General features: G+C 51.1%; 1 protein-coding gene across 1 annotated transcript in view; it reads right to left on the minus strand.

The window, feature by feature from the left end:
• Positions 1-5,617: 5,617 nt before the first annotated feature.
• The window catches only part of CACNA1H (calcium voltage-gated channel subunit alpha1 H), a 254,734-nt gene continuing 245,987 nt past the window's right edge, over positions 5,618-14,364 (minus strand). Inside the window, exons 33-35 of the mRNA XM_040592883.1 lie at positions 12,392-12,575; positions 9,123-9,301; positions 5,618-8,545 (exon numbers count right to left, since the gene is read on the minus strand). Coding sequence (XP_040448817.1) covers positions 7,379-8,545; positions 9,123-9,301; positions 12,392-12,575 — 1,530 coding nt within the window. The 3' untranslated portion in view covers positions 5,618-7,378. The remainder of the gene's footprint in view (positions 8,546-9,122; positions 9,302-12,391; positions 12,576-14,364) is intronic.

Consider the following 14,364-nt stretch of genomic DNA (forward strand, 5'->3'; position numbering starts at 1 on the left):
TTCCCACCTGCTGCTCAAATCAAACAGCACGGAAGGAGGATAGTCTCATAACATCAAACGTCATATCAGGGGGAGCACATTCCTGTTGTCATTCTTGCTGAATTTATCTACCCGAAGGTTTATTGTGGTAGGAAGGTAACTGGGGTTACAGGTGGGGTAAACTTCTGCGTTATGTGTCTGAATGTTGTGAGCCAGCCAGGAATGAGGCCCAAGGGGTCACAACTACATCAAGAGGGTCCTCGTCACCCTGGGCTCAGCGGGGAAGGGGCTTTGCTGGGAGGGGGACACACACTGTGTGTAAACCAGGCCAGGCGCGAACCTGGGGAGACTTGCTCCATCCTCAGCCCAAACACGTTTTGCAAATATACCCCCTGAGCAGAAAAGCAGGGCAAAAAGCCAAAGCAGACATTTCGCTATTCGGTGTTCTGCTCCCCCTCGTTACACTGGGTAATTTAGCAGGTTGGGGTCCAGCTCTGACACCCCCTGGCCATGTGGCTGCCAGCCCTGTGCCAGGCAGAGCTCGGCTGGGGAGGGGAGGTGTTGCTGCCAACGAGCTGTGAAATGCCTGGTCTTCTATGAAGAATTAATTTGTATTGGAACTTGTTACCATTGGTGAGATTTTTTTTGTGTTTGTTTTTTGTTGTTAATGAGGAAAATTAATTAGTGCCTTGGTCTGAGCCAGTCAGAATAAATTAACGTGCAGGCAGGAGGGGGGAGAGGGTGAGGAGAACTGGAGAAGCTGGTTCCCAGCGGGGCCATCAGATTTGATAAGGACATCAGGCTCTGGGGAGAAGAGGGGAAGGGAAGCGAGCTCATTCCTTCACTGGACACAAAGCCCTGCTGCTCTCAGCCCCCTGCCCGGGGGGTGGCCGTGTTTTTTGGGGGTGACTCGGGTGGGAGAGCTGCTCTCTGCTCGTGTGTCTGTGGCAAACCCTGGAGACATTGCCACTGGCCTTCCGCAGCTTGTGCCTCTGAGTGGGGCAAAGCAGAATAAAAAATAAGCTGCTCCAGGGGATTTCAATCAAATAGTCAAATAATTAATCTGGTTTCTTTCCCGTGGTGTGACATGATGAGGATTGCTGGCATTTTCTCTCTTTCCTCATGAACAGATTTTTTTTTTTCGACTGAATAGTCCAATGGCCACAGCTGGGAAAAACCCCAATCCTGACCTACAAGCGAAGGGTCCCCGCACCAGGAGCAGCCCAGCCTGGTCACAGCCCCAGCCTGGGTGTGAAACCCTCCGGGTGACATTGCCGCCTGGATCAGTGTTGAACCAGGGAGTATGTCTGTGCCGCTGCATGTCCCTCAGCCCAGAGCAACCCCTCTGCACCTCCCAGCCTCCACAGGGAGCTGGTGCTGGGACTGGCCTGGCTAAAAGGGCTAAATCCTACCGTGGGAGAAATGGGGCTGCCTACGTTAACACCGTTTTGCTGGAAAAGGATCAAGCACTCACCTAGTGTGAGCGTGAGTTACTCCACCGCCCTGGCGGGATTGCAGCAGATATAGACATGTTGAGCTGCTTAAAGAAACCAAAAAAACAGAAATGGAGATTTCAGCCCCTCAGCCCGCACTGCTGGTGCTGTGGCTCCGGCAGGCTGTGCTAAAATTTCTAATTAAGCCCCCTTGTATGGAAGAAGAGATGGCCCCAGCCGTTAAAACACAGCCGTGTGTTTAAAGCTTAATAGGGAAGGTTTAATGGATAAAGTCAATTTAATTATTCATCCTAAGAAAGCTTGTACAAATATCAAATGCTTATTAGTATTCATGCAACCTGTATGATCTCGCAACACTGACAGATTAAAGGTTTTATCTAATTACACTGGGGATGGATTCAGAATTGGTTGTTGGGGTTTTTTTTAATGTTTTTTTTTCTCCCCAGCCTGACAAAGAGGGTTTCAGATCGATGCCATCCGAGATGTAACCTTGAAACAGAGACCATCTGGAGGCTCTTCAGGTTGCTTTGTGATAGTTTCCTCTGCCCCTTCCTCAACATGGTGGGTTTTAATCCTTGTTTGATCCCCGCTCCTCAAAGGCTGCCAGAGCAGCTCTGGGCAAGCCCAGACCGACGCGGCGCTGCTGTCCCAGCGGGCTGTGGTTTTGCTGAAATGGAGAGCAGTGGGGCAGAGGCTGGCTGACAAATGGACACGACTGAATTATCATTAAAAATGCAAAATAGAAATCGATCTAATTAAATAATAATGACTCACATTTACCCGGTGCTTTTCACTTCTGGTCTTGAGCAATGCAACCCTTGCAGACAGCCCGGTGGAAATTGCTTAACGTTGCAGAGATTCGATCAGCTGGGAAATTAATGCCGGGCGATGTTAAACTGTTTCTCTGTGCAGTTGGGCACAGCCAGGTTTGGGCTGAGGACCCAGCTCCAGGGGCTTTGCACCTGTTCAGCCAGGTGACCGTCCCCAAAAGAGATGTCAGGGAGCAATTCCCAGTCACTGTCTGGCCTTAGGAAATTCAGTTGGAGCTTGACTCTCCCCACCCGGCCAGGATGTTCCTGCGGGCTCCTGGAAGGAGTTGTTATGGGTCCTGCTGAGCTCCATTTGGATTTGGGAACATGTGGCTTTGTCCGAGGGGACAGGTGAGTCCCCTGCCCTGCAGCCACAATGCAAAGGCTTGTGGCCACCTCCGAGGTGACAAGGGCTTCCCTGCACCCTGGGGATGGAGGCCGGCAGGGAAGGAGGGAGCAGGAGCCTGGTGGGCTTGGGGCAGAACCCCCACATGTCCCGGGAGGCATCACAGAGCTGTGATGACACTGCAGCCCTGGGACCAGCGCCTGCAGGGAGGGAGAGGAGGGTCCTGAAGCCACAGGGCACGTTCAGATGCTCTTGGCTGGGAACATTCGATCTGCTGCAGGTGAGCGAGTTCCCCGGGGTCTGACACACGGTAAGGACCCGTGCCCTCGCGTCAGAGGCGCAGCTGCATCCCCGTCAGCATCTTCTTTACCAGCAGGGTTTTGCACCCAGCAAACTACAAAACCCACCTTGTCTTCACTAATTGCTCTCAGTACCAGGCTCCTGCCTTGTTCTTCCGCTTTTCCAAGAGCCTGATCCATGTCCCCAGACCCTGGGGATGTCTTGGTGCGTACCTGATCCAGATGTCACAGCTGCAGTGTCATCTCGGGGGATGGCTGTGTCCCGCAGGCAGCTGTGGTGGGAGGCCAGGTCCCCGGGAGGCGGTGAGCCTCTCCAGTTGGGCAGAGGCAGCAGAGCCCATTCAGTTCCTTCTCCTTGTGGCTTGAAGCAGCTCTGAACCTGCAATTCCCAGCTGACACTTGTGCCTGGCGTATGGGTGGTGTCTGGATGCCCCACACCTTGCAGGAGCGTCGTTGTGGGATGGAGGCCATATTCCAGTCTTGGCAAGCTGCCTGTGCTTTGACCGAGGTCACAAATAAGGAAAGGAAAAGGCTATTTTGCTCTGCTGATGCCCCTTAGCCGATGCATTTGGTACCCAAGAGCAGCACTGTCGTCGTGGTGTGGATTGGGCCAGTAAAGACCCATGGTGTGGCCTCTTCATGCTGTCAGCCTGGGCCAACCATGTCATGGGTCTGACGTGTTTCATTCCTGGGTTTTTACCTGTGGGATCCCAGGAGGTGTCCCGGGAAAGGGATCATTCCCAGAGCAGCCCAACCCCAGTGCTCCTGAAGCTACCGCAAGCTGTAACCATGGGCAAAGAAAGCCTTTTTCCAGTCCCCCGTGCTTCATGCTCCTGCTTGTAATTAAATGGTCTGATTTAGGCTTATTTTTAGCCTAATAAAGCACAGCTTTGCCAAAAAAGCTTCTAACAGCAGAGGTTCCTGCCTCAAATTGGATTTTTCCTTCCTTGGCTGGAAACCCCTAGTTGGGAAGGTGACAAGTGGCAGAGAGACTCGATTTGGAGTGACACTGTTGCTGTGATGTGGGACAGCACTGCCATTCCCACGGCTCAGCCGTCTGCTGAAGCTGGATTGTGGATGCAGCTCCCACCCTTCGGCGGTGCCTCAGACCCCCGGGAATTTGGGAAGATGGGAAAAGGCTCTTTCCCTTTTGTCCCTGCTCCAAAGCAGACAGGTACAAATGCCTTCTAAAGTTGTTCCTTTTTTTATATATACAAAAACGTTTTATTATTGAAATTTAAGAAAAATAAGAGGCTTTCCCTCCTCTGCTCCCCCTGGTAGTGGGGCAGCTCCCCTGGAATTGCTGCCTGACTTTCCTACGGTTGCCCACAGCATCCCGGGGCTGTGCTGGGCCAGCACTCCTCTGGCCAGGACTTGGCCACGGTTTATTCCCAACGTAATAAACCCCCTTCCTGGTGGCAGTTTTTTCCAAACCTCCTACTCCATGGAACATGTTGCTTTTGACAAATAACCTCTTTACAAAGGAGATGGTTCATAACATAACCCTCACCCCCAGCACTCACTGTGTATTTTGGGTGATCTCCATGGGTTTCTCCTATGTCTCCGGCTGCAGCTGTGCTGGGCTCCTGCCACAGTGGTGCAGGTGCTGTGTGTCCCGTCCCATCCTGATCCTGGCCAGGTGACAGGCAGAGGGAGCCTCTTCTTTTCCTCCCTTTACATTTCTGCTAGCATAAAATAAAAAAAACCCCTTGGCTACTTTTTAGTCTGCTGGAGCCTCATTTAGTGCACTCCCAAGCTGCGGTTCCTGCTGCAAAATCAAGGCTTTGGTACCTGGATCTCGCTGCCCCCAGTATTTGGCCACCTCACACATGGTGCTGGCCCATGGCCTGGGGCTGGCGCAGAGCCAGGACCAGGGGCTACTGGAGCAAAACCTCTGAACTATCCCTGACACCCTGCCGTGGCCTCAAGCCCTTCCGACGTGTCCTGCAAACCAGCTCTCCATCCCTGCGCAGGGAGTCACTATCGGTGGCCACCCGCCCTGCAGCAAGCGGCTTTTCCTTCAGCTCTGAGGGGGGATTTGGGCACGGGGGATGCTGCCTTTCCCAGCAAAGCCAAAGAATTCCAGCAGTAACACCACCAGCAGCTGCGCAGTGCAGCCGAGGGATGCACCAGGGCATCCCACGTGCCTCCAGGCAGGATTCAGCCCGGAGGATTCTCCTTTCCAGTCTGCTGCTTAAACTGCAACAAAAGGAATTTGCCATCGTCTCCAAAGCGTGATTAATAATTACTTTTATGGTGCTTTTCTGGAATTCCTTGCTATCCCACTGAGACAGGATAATTATTTACAATAATCCTAAATGATTCTTAATTGCAACGGCGCAGGTGCTCGCAGGCAGCCAGCACGAAGCCACTCGCTTGACATATGGAGGCTCTTGCGCCGGGCGAGGGATTCGCTGAGTGTCGGAGCCGAGCGGGAGGTGGGACCAGCTCCAGGCGCAGCGGGAAGGGGATGGCTCAGGCTCAGGGCCCGATGCCCCAACGGCCGCATCTAGAAAAGAGGCTTCAGGGGATGCTGAGCTCTGGAGGCAGGATGGGACCCTCGGCTGGATGCGATGCGCTGGAGCAGGGCTCGGCATCCTGCCTCAGCCCGCCCTGCGGCACAAAGTCAGGCCACGCTTCCAGTTTATACAGTTTAATACATGTGAAACAAGATACATTTCCTTTTGAGTAATGAATGCATAAATAACAGAAGATATATGTGAATGCATAAATATGAGGCGGCATGGAACGAACCAAACAAAAACGATTGGGTTGGTTTTTTTTCCCCTGTACGTCTTTTTGTGGCCGCTGCCCGATGCTCAGGCTGATGGCGCGGCCTTGCTGCTGCTCTTATTTAACATCAGCTTTCCACGGCAAAGCTGTCCCACGGTGAGAGGGTCTGGATGAGGGGTGGGGAGGGAGCAGGGACTGGAGGCTAAAAAAACTGAAATATCAACCCCAAAACTGAAAATAAAAAATAATAATAAAAAAAAAGGTGGAGTTAACAGGTGACCTGAATTCCTCTAGAGGCTTCTCAGCTGGAGCTGGCACCGAAGGGCCTTGGGAGGCGAACGCGTCTGTGTGTGGGTGCAGGGGGTGCAGGGGGAAGACCGACAGAAAAAGCGCAAATGGGAAGGATACGGCTACCGCCGAGGCTCCGAGGGCGTTCTGCTATGAGGAGGACAAATCGTTAGTTGAAATGCTCACAAAGAACATCACCTAAGACAGCTCTTCATACCTTTACATACTGTATCAATAATTTACTTTGAACTGCAGTAAACAAAATACATTTCTTAAATAATTTACTATTTATTTGTTTTTTTAATCTCTCTGTAAATTTAACTTTTTTCCTTTTTTTGGTCTTTTTTTTTCTTTGTAACACAAGAAACCATGTTTGTGCATGTTATTTCAGATTATTGCGACATGTAACCTGAATTTCAGTTAAAAAAATGAAGAAAAAAGCAACAGGACAGCTGTACAGACAAGAAGAATGAATAACTTATTATTGCACTGGCTACAATTCAGTAGTGATTTGGTTTTTTTTTCTGTAGTTAGGAAAACCTCTAAAGTACAAAAGAAAAATCAGACATTGAAAGCATCAACTGTGAAAAGAAGCTGGTGGGATGATGGTGGAGGGAAGAAGAGGAAAAAAATGAAAGCAAAGAAAGAAGAGAAACATTTGGAAAATGAATGGCCGTAATAATTAGTTCCACATAAAACCCAAGGAAACACCACCCAGTTGCGGAGTCACATGTAATGCAAAAACCAGTATCGTTTCTCTATAAAAATATGTGCATTATGAAGAGAGAGTTTTTGTGGGTATATTTTTTTTTGTCTTTTTTCCTTGTTTTGTATCTCACAAATACATTATTTCTATTTATATAACTGCTGATATACAGACAATGTACAGCTCCCATTTCCTGGGCACTCCCGTGTAATGTGACATCTCTAAAAGGTGCCTTGTTAAAAGTTGAGCATCTTTAAAAAAACAAAACCAACAAAACAACAAAACCCAAAGAGAATCCCCCAAATCCCAGCCGCCGCCACCTCGAACCTGAATCAATGTGATTGAGGCCACGGAGCGGGGTGGGAGGAACGAAGCCACCCCCTGAATCGGCTCCACCGATTCTAAAGGGAAGGTCCCTTTAGAAAAGAAACCCCTGAACCGCTTTGCAAATCTGCTCCCCCCACCCCGAAACCCGTCAGCGTTTCGTCCAGCCGTTTGTTTAGTTTCTTTTTCTTTTTAATTGTTTTTTTTTCTTTTCTTTTCGTTGTGTGGTGTTGTTTTTTGTTGTTGTTTTTTTTTTTGTGTGTGTGTGTGTGTGGTTTTTTTTTGCAAACATCCACAGCGCTTAAGAACAAGTGGCTGCGAGAAAGGAAAAAAACCGAGAGCAGCCACCCACGTATGCGTGGCCACTCGGTCCCTTCGGTTTGGAAACCTACATTGGTGTCAAGCCCTTGAGACCCCCCCCGCTCCCCCCTCCCAGAAAGCTATACTGGGTCATCTATGTCTTCTTCTGTCGCAACAGTCACAGGGACCAAGTCCTGCTTCTGGAGGGGGCTCTTGGCCATGCCCAGGAGCTCTTTGCTTTTCTCGGTGTTGCTCCACTGAGTTTTTAAGTGATCCGGCTTTTTCAGTTCGGAGGCGGCGGGGTCCGGCCGGGAGTCCACGGAGGCCGGCGTGGACTGGCCGCTGTCCAGGAGATCCGAGAGGCTGCTCAAGGAGCTGCCGTCCAACTGCTCGAATGAGAACTTGGGGATGGCCAGGTGCTCCCCGCGGCACGGCGGCTGGCCCCGGCGCTCCGCTTTGGAGGCCGGCTCCCCGGGCTGGCTCTCCATGAGCTCCAGGGACTCTCTGTAAGCCGGGAACTCGCAGGACGGGGTCCTTCGCCGCAGCATGCTGTTCTCAGAGGGTTTGGTGCGCGAGGCCGCCCCGCTGTCGTCCTCCATGGGAGGATCTATAGAAATGCAGGGCGGGCTCATCTTCTTCTTCCTCCGGGCTCCGTGGATGTACTCGGACTCCGTCTGGATGTGGGCAGGGGACCGCTGCTTTTCCTCAGCAGGGTCCTCAAAGCTACAGTCCCCATCGCTCATGGAGGGGCAGATCTCGATGGAGTGTCGCCTTTGGTCATCTGCCCAGCTGGGCTTGTTGAGGAAGCCCTTCGTATCGACGCTGTAAAACTTCTTCAAGTCCTTCTCCTTGGTGATGCCCCCAGAGAGGCTGGTTGTGCTGCAGTTCTTGAGGGACACTGGCGATGGGGCCGGGGAGATGAACGGCGAAGTCGAGCGGCTCCCAGTGTCTGAGTGCTCCCCTCCCCAGTCTTTGGCCGAGCTGTTGATGTGGCAAACCTCCTCGTCAGCCAGGTCAGAGGACTCGAAGAGGCAGCCCTCAGGGCTGGGAGGGCTGCTGCTGGGGCTGGCCGGCTGGCTGGGGATGCTGTGCTGGCCGCAGCTGTGCTTCCGTGTGAGTGTGCTGGGGTGCCGATGTGGGGAGGATGGGGGGGAGCATGGAGGGGAGGCAGCTGTGGGATGGAGTGGGCTGGTGGTGAAGGTGCTCTGGGGCTGCTTTGCTGATGGTAACATCTCTCCAGGCTCTGCTTTCAAGCTGTCCTTGCAGTCCAGAGCCTGCCCATCCACAGAGTCTGTTTGAACGGCCTCCTGGAAGGTGAGGAGAGAGAGAGAGAGGGTGAGAGCCTGGGGATCTGCTGGGCCAGCGGCACTTCCAGCGATGAAACATGGCACGTGGCAGAATGGTTGGTGGGTCTAACGCACCCTGCACCTACCCCATCCCTGCTCCATCGTGCCAGCTGCTGGCAAACCCTCCTCCCGTGCACGAGGCTTTGCCGGCCAGCAGACCCAGAGCTACGTGTACAGGGGTTGTACCTGCCGGCTCTTTCTGCACCATCTTGCTCTTGCTCTAGCACCACCTCTTGAGTCAGTGTAACCTGCCTGAAGTGACACAGTGCAGTGCTGGCTGCAGGCTTCCCACAGCACCGGAAAAACTGAATTGGGTGCCTTCTCTCTATGCTTTAGCTAGGCTTTCATAGAATAGCACATCCACAAAGACGAAAGTAGGTAAAAAGGGCTTTCCCCTGTGTGTCACTTGCTGAGACTGGAGTGTGTTAAAATTTTTGTTCTAAAGCTCCAAGAAAAGAAACCCAAGAGGGGACTGGGAAAGAAGGGAAAGGCCCAGGTGACCAGACGAGTTCACCTCTGCAGGCTCTTGGCTGCTCACCTGTCTGCACAGCAGCTTGTCAAGAGTAGGAGATCGAGGTGTGACGTGTGGGGGAAGGATCTTCCAGCGATGGCGGCCTTCATGGTTGGGGGAACGGACTGCCAGCTGGAGGGACTCCGTCGGGACTCTCAGAGAGGAACACGTTCCCACAGGCTGGGAGCGGATGGAGGTGATGGATCCTGGGAAACAGAGAGAGAGCGGTCAGCACCACCGCTGGCGGGGGGCTGTGGAGGTCTGAGGGTGCCCACAGGCTCCAGGAGGCAGCAAACACAGGAGGAGAAAGGAAATGCTTGTCTAGTCTGGTGGAAATCCCAAGCCTCAGCATAAGCCTTGGGCAGTGCCAGGATTAAAAACCAGGTGTCCCTTGTCCTGTCTCCTGCTCTGAATACCAGGCCATATCTCCTCAGGGATGGCAAGGAGGTTGCAGATGAAGTCTCTGCAACTCAGCAGTGTTGCATCTGGCTCTGCCTGCTCCAGGATATCGACTGTTACAAACTTTATGCTCATAACCTCTATTTTCTGTTTCAGGTGACAGGAACCTCCTCCTGCAGCCGCTGTAACACTCAGGGTGGATGGTGACCACCAGGACCACGTGGCAGCAAATGAAGGGCAGGAGGTGGGGTTGCATTTGAAACCCTGCCATTGCCACCTTCCTGTAACATCGCGTTGGGAGGATTTGTAAAAGGATGTTGCCTGTTTGGAGAACACGGATCAGGGACTTAAGTCTGGTGGCTGTGCTGGATCGCCTGAGTCAGGACACCTGGGTTCGTTTCTGCAGTGCTGCCAGTGAAGGGCTTGCAACCTTGCGCTGCTCCACCAAACGGAGGCAAGAGCAGCGCTGCTTAGCTCCCTGGGAGGCTCCGGAGCTCGACTTCAAAGTCAAACCTACCTCCTTGTACGGCCAGTGGGCACCCTGCTGTACCGACACCACGGTGTACGGACACTGCTGGCATGACCAGGGCAGTTTTCCTGTTCACTACAGCCCAAACACCACCAGCACTGCCTGTCCACGAGGCAGACGTTGGCTGAATGGGGTCTGATCAGCAGCATGGAGACCGCTACGAGTGCTTTGACAGTCCCTGAGCTCATGTATCAGGCAGGAATCGCTCTCCTCCTGAAGGCTCCCGGTCCCCTGGCTAAGTCTAAAGGCAATCCCTCCTCCCCAGTCCCTTTGTGGTGCTGCTTTACTGCAGTTCTGTGTTGTTTGAAAGATCGTTTGCTTTTTTATTTTTTTGGCTGCAGGATTTATTGTCCTCATTAGCTTGAAACCCAACGTCTGTTTCTACATTGCTGCTCCATGTTAAAAACACAGCTATCCATCACTTCAAGAGATCTCGCCCAGAGGTCAGGGAACTTGAACCTATGACAAAAGCCATCCAGACAGATTGCAGTTGCATTTCAGAAAGAGATTTGTTGTTGGGAAGAAAGAAAAGTTAGTGTTTAATCATTTTTCTTTTGGAGCTTTTCTCCAGAACACCACAGAAAGAGCTGTGTAGCAAGCTTCCCACTCCCACCCCACCCTACTTCTCCCTAGTTCTTTTTTGGGCTCTCCTACAGCCAGAATTTCAGAGTGAGTCTGTGCTGTTCATGTGCTAATCCAGGCTTTACAAAATGTTTTTTATGATGTAGAAAAACTTTGTCATAAAATCTGTCACAAACATGGTCATAAAATCAAAACCCTATGCTCTCCTCCCTGTCCTTAGCTGGAATTCCCTTTTGTTGGAAACTTTCCATCTAGTTCTCATATAGGAAACCAAAAACCCCTCTAAACTGCATACTCGGGAACACTGAATATCTCTGGATTTGTATATTTTTTCTCCTGTTTTTCTAGTAAATCAGGAAGCATCTAAGACCAAAACAACACAGTATCTGGTCATCTCACAGTATTTTCACTGTGTTGTCACCGAAGTACCGGGAGAAGACCAGACGTCCTTAACTGACGCTGAGAAGTCGGTGAAACACAGATGCTAATGTGAGTCTCTACGTGATCAGTTTTACTTGCACATAACTTATGGGACTGTGACTTAAATCGCAGTTTGGTCAGCTCAGGAGTAGCACAGCTCTGGTGACACTGGTTGGGTGCATGTCCCAGACCAGGGAAAAAGCAAGCCCCTGACGTATCCATCACTCAGGTGCTCTTGGGGAGAAATTTGGGAAACATGAGAAAGTTCTTCATCAGTTCTACCCACCCCTGCCAACATCACAGCAGTTTTATACTGGTATAAATCCTGATTTACACCCACTACAGAGATGAAAACCATCCCCAGTAGTCCGGCCATGAAACCCAACCTCTGTTTTCTTTGCTTAGCAAAGAATTTGCAGGTGAAATAATAATAAATACTGAGCAGAGAACGTTAACTGGTGTCCAGAGAGTTTGAACAAATACAGAGTTACTTCATCCAAGGAAATCAGAGCAGATCTTGCCAGTCCCACCAGGGTTTGCAAACCCACTACTCATCTGTCCAAGCAGTTCTTACATTTCAAACAACGTTGCATCAAAGGAAACCAGGCTGGTAAGTTCTTCTGCTCAAGAAGCACATGTGCTTTTAGGGAGGCAGATTCTTTCTTATTGATTTCCCCTTCAAGCCAATGCACACAACAAAAGAGGTGGAGGTGCTAGAAAGGCATTTTAGGGGAAATGTATTTGGATGCAGTCGGGTAAATGTATACTCACAGGCTCTGTGTAGCTTGTGATTCCCTGACTGCGGGGTCTCTGCAAAGATTCATTATAAGGTCAGGCTAGGGGGGCACTGGAAAGTGGTTGCTAATCTTTATGCTCCCAAAGAAACTCCTGCATCTTTGAACTCAAAGTACCGTGCTAAAAAGATACCGCTCTGAGACTGAAGACTGCCTGAAACAATAGCTGTAAAGGAGCTCTGTCAGAAAGTAATACCGACTCTGGCCCAGATTCATGCTGATTTTATTGGTTCATAGTTATGATGTCAGGGCTGATCGCTTACTTCAGCTTGTACCCTTTTCCTCAGATAACAGCCTGTCCTCTACCCTCCATGGCTCAGGAACCCCACTTCTCCCCAGTCAAACACCTGACCCCCCAGCTTTTTCTGCTGAAAAAAAGCAGTGATGTGATGAAAACACACAACTGGGCAGCGTGTGGGAAACTGCAGTCGTGCTGACAGTACCGAATCGAAGCAAGCCCTGGTTCAGCCTGTGTTTGGCACGGGTTGCTTACTCCCCATCTAACCACCACGCGTACCTGCCACCTCATGGTTTCAGCTAGGAGAAGGAAGGGAAAACTCCATGAGCAGTACCTCTTTGGGATTTGCAGGGATACGTTTCCATCTCCACCTTGTGGAGGGGAAAAGGGGCTTTCGCTGGCATCACAGGCCGGAACATGTAGCTGTCGTTGGGCAAGGAGTGCATGCGGGAAACAGAGATCTTGCGGACTGTCAGCAGGTTTTGAGAGTCCTGGGGCCTCAGAGAGGCTGCGCTGCCCTGCAAAGCAAGGAGACAGGGAGATGGGGTCATTCAGCATCTCAGTGGTGAATTTACAGCGATCTCCTCATCTGCTTTTTCTTTTAAAACTGTATGCAGATGTTCCTCTTGGCATCTTACAGAGTCTGCAGCCCTGGTGACTGCAACGGGATACCAGAGCTGTGCTGTGCTAGCTGAGTAGAGCTCGAGTTGTGGCTGGAGTAAAATGAGGCATCAATGACCCACCACTAAGCCAATTCTTGGACACTGCAGAGAAAAAGTAAGGTCCAGGAAAATGGGGCCCACCCTCTAAACACATGAGAAAACCAGCATTCCTCACACCATTCCGCTCGGATTTTCCCAGGGATGCTTTCAGCCTGGCCTGGGTGGGGATGCCCGTCTCCTCAAAGCTACCCTGGGACAGATGGGCAAAACTGGCCAGTCCTCGGCCACACTGACCAGGGGTACCAAGTGTTTCTGGAAATTCCTGTTTTATCTCCCCAAAACACACATACAGGCAGACATTTAAACATGGACATTAACACCACTGCAAACCCTGCTGCCTCTCTCCTACAACGGGGAGCATTTTGGGCACCACTGAGCCCAGAAGAAGACAGCCCCACGGCAGAGGGCAGAAGGCGACACCATGGCAGCGCGAATGTGGTGCTGTTCGGGGGCTGAAAAGGGATTTCTCTGTGTTTGCTCTCACTGTGAAATGGGACTGGTTAGAAATATCTGGACAGAGCACATCAACCTTAAACTTGACCTCTCACTGCTTCTCCGAGGCCCTTGTCACTTCAGGCACCTCACAGCAGATTTATCCTGGCGTCTTAGGAAGCTTTAGGGGCTCAAACAATGTCTCTGTGGTGCTGACGGAGCAGCTGTGAGAGGCAGTGCCATGACTTGGCCAAGTGTTGGGGGACGGGGAGCCCTTGGAACAGGACCTGCAGCCTGGCTCCTGGCCCCGAGGTTTTGCTCCCAGACACATTCCCCTCACAATTTACCATGTTATCTAAAGTACGACTAATCGCTCTGGTTTTCCTTTAACGTCAGCCTTCCAGTGACTGATTGAAAACATTTTCCCAGCTGCATGTCTTAAATTAAATGTATTTTGCTTTGCTCTGCTGGGCTTTTTTCCCTCTCTGCTAGCAAAATCTGAGCCGGAGATCCCTCACTGGATAGTTTGGAGGTCACCAAGGATCTGGTTAAATCTGTTTTTTCCATGTAGTTCTGGCTCTTTATTTCCTCAGATCTCTAAAAAGACACATCCTGAGACAAATTGCTTGATGCTTTTACCCTGTTGAGCTTGGCTGAGAAGATGGTGGGGGGATCAGCAGCGGTTATTTGCAGGTATTTGGCGTCCAGCGCTGCCTGCTGCCTTGCCCAGCAGCCCTCCAGGTGCAACCCAGGTCTCTCGTCTGATATATTAATGCACCAGCAGGGTGGCTGTGCCAGTTGGCCTCTGGCCATTACAACTAATAAGCTCTATCAGCATCACAACACCTGAGCTGAAGGCAGGTGGGCAATTGTTAACACCCGGGTGCCACACAGAGAGAAAAGGTCTTGCTCCACTTGCTCAGTAGGCTAACAGAACGATCACAGTGTCTAGTAACAGTTCATCTTTACAGCGTCTTGCATTGCTTGTGTCTGGCTGGCACAAATGAACAGAAATCCCTTCTTGACATTAACAACTGCAATGTTTAAGGTTTCAGCTATTGAGATCCAGTAGAGTTAGGGATGTGGGCACATTTCAAATGGCTTCAAAGCTACTGCAATAAGTATTTGAAATATGAAACATGGCCAGGAAGCT

Source organism: Falco naumanni, chromosome 4 (assembly GCF_017639655.2).
Source record: "Falco naumanni isolate bFalNau1 chromosome 4, bFalNau1.pat, whole genome shotgun sequence".
NCBI classification, from domain to species: domain Eukaryota; kingdom Metazoa; phylum Chordata; class Aves; order Falconiformes; family Falconidae; genus Falco; species Falco naumanni.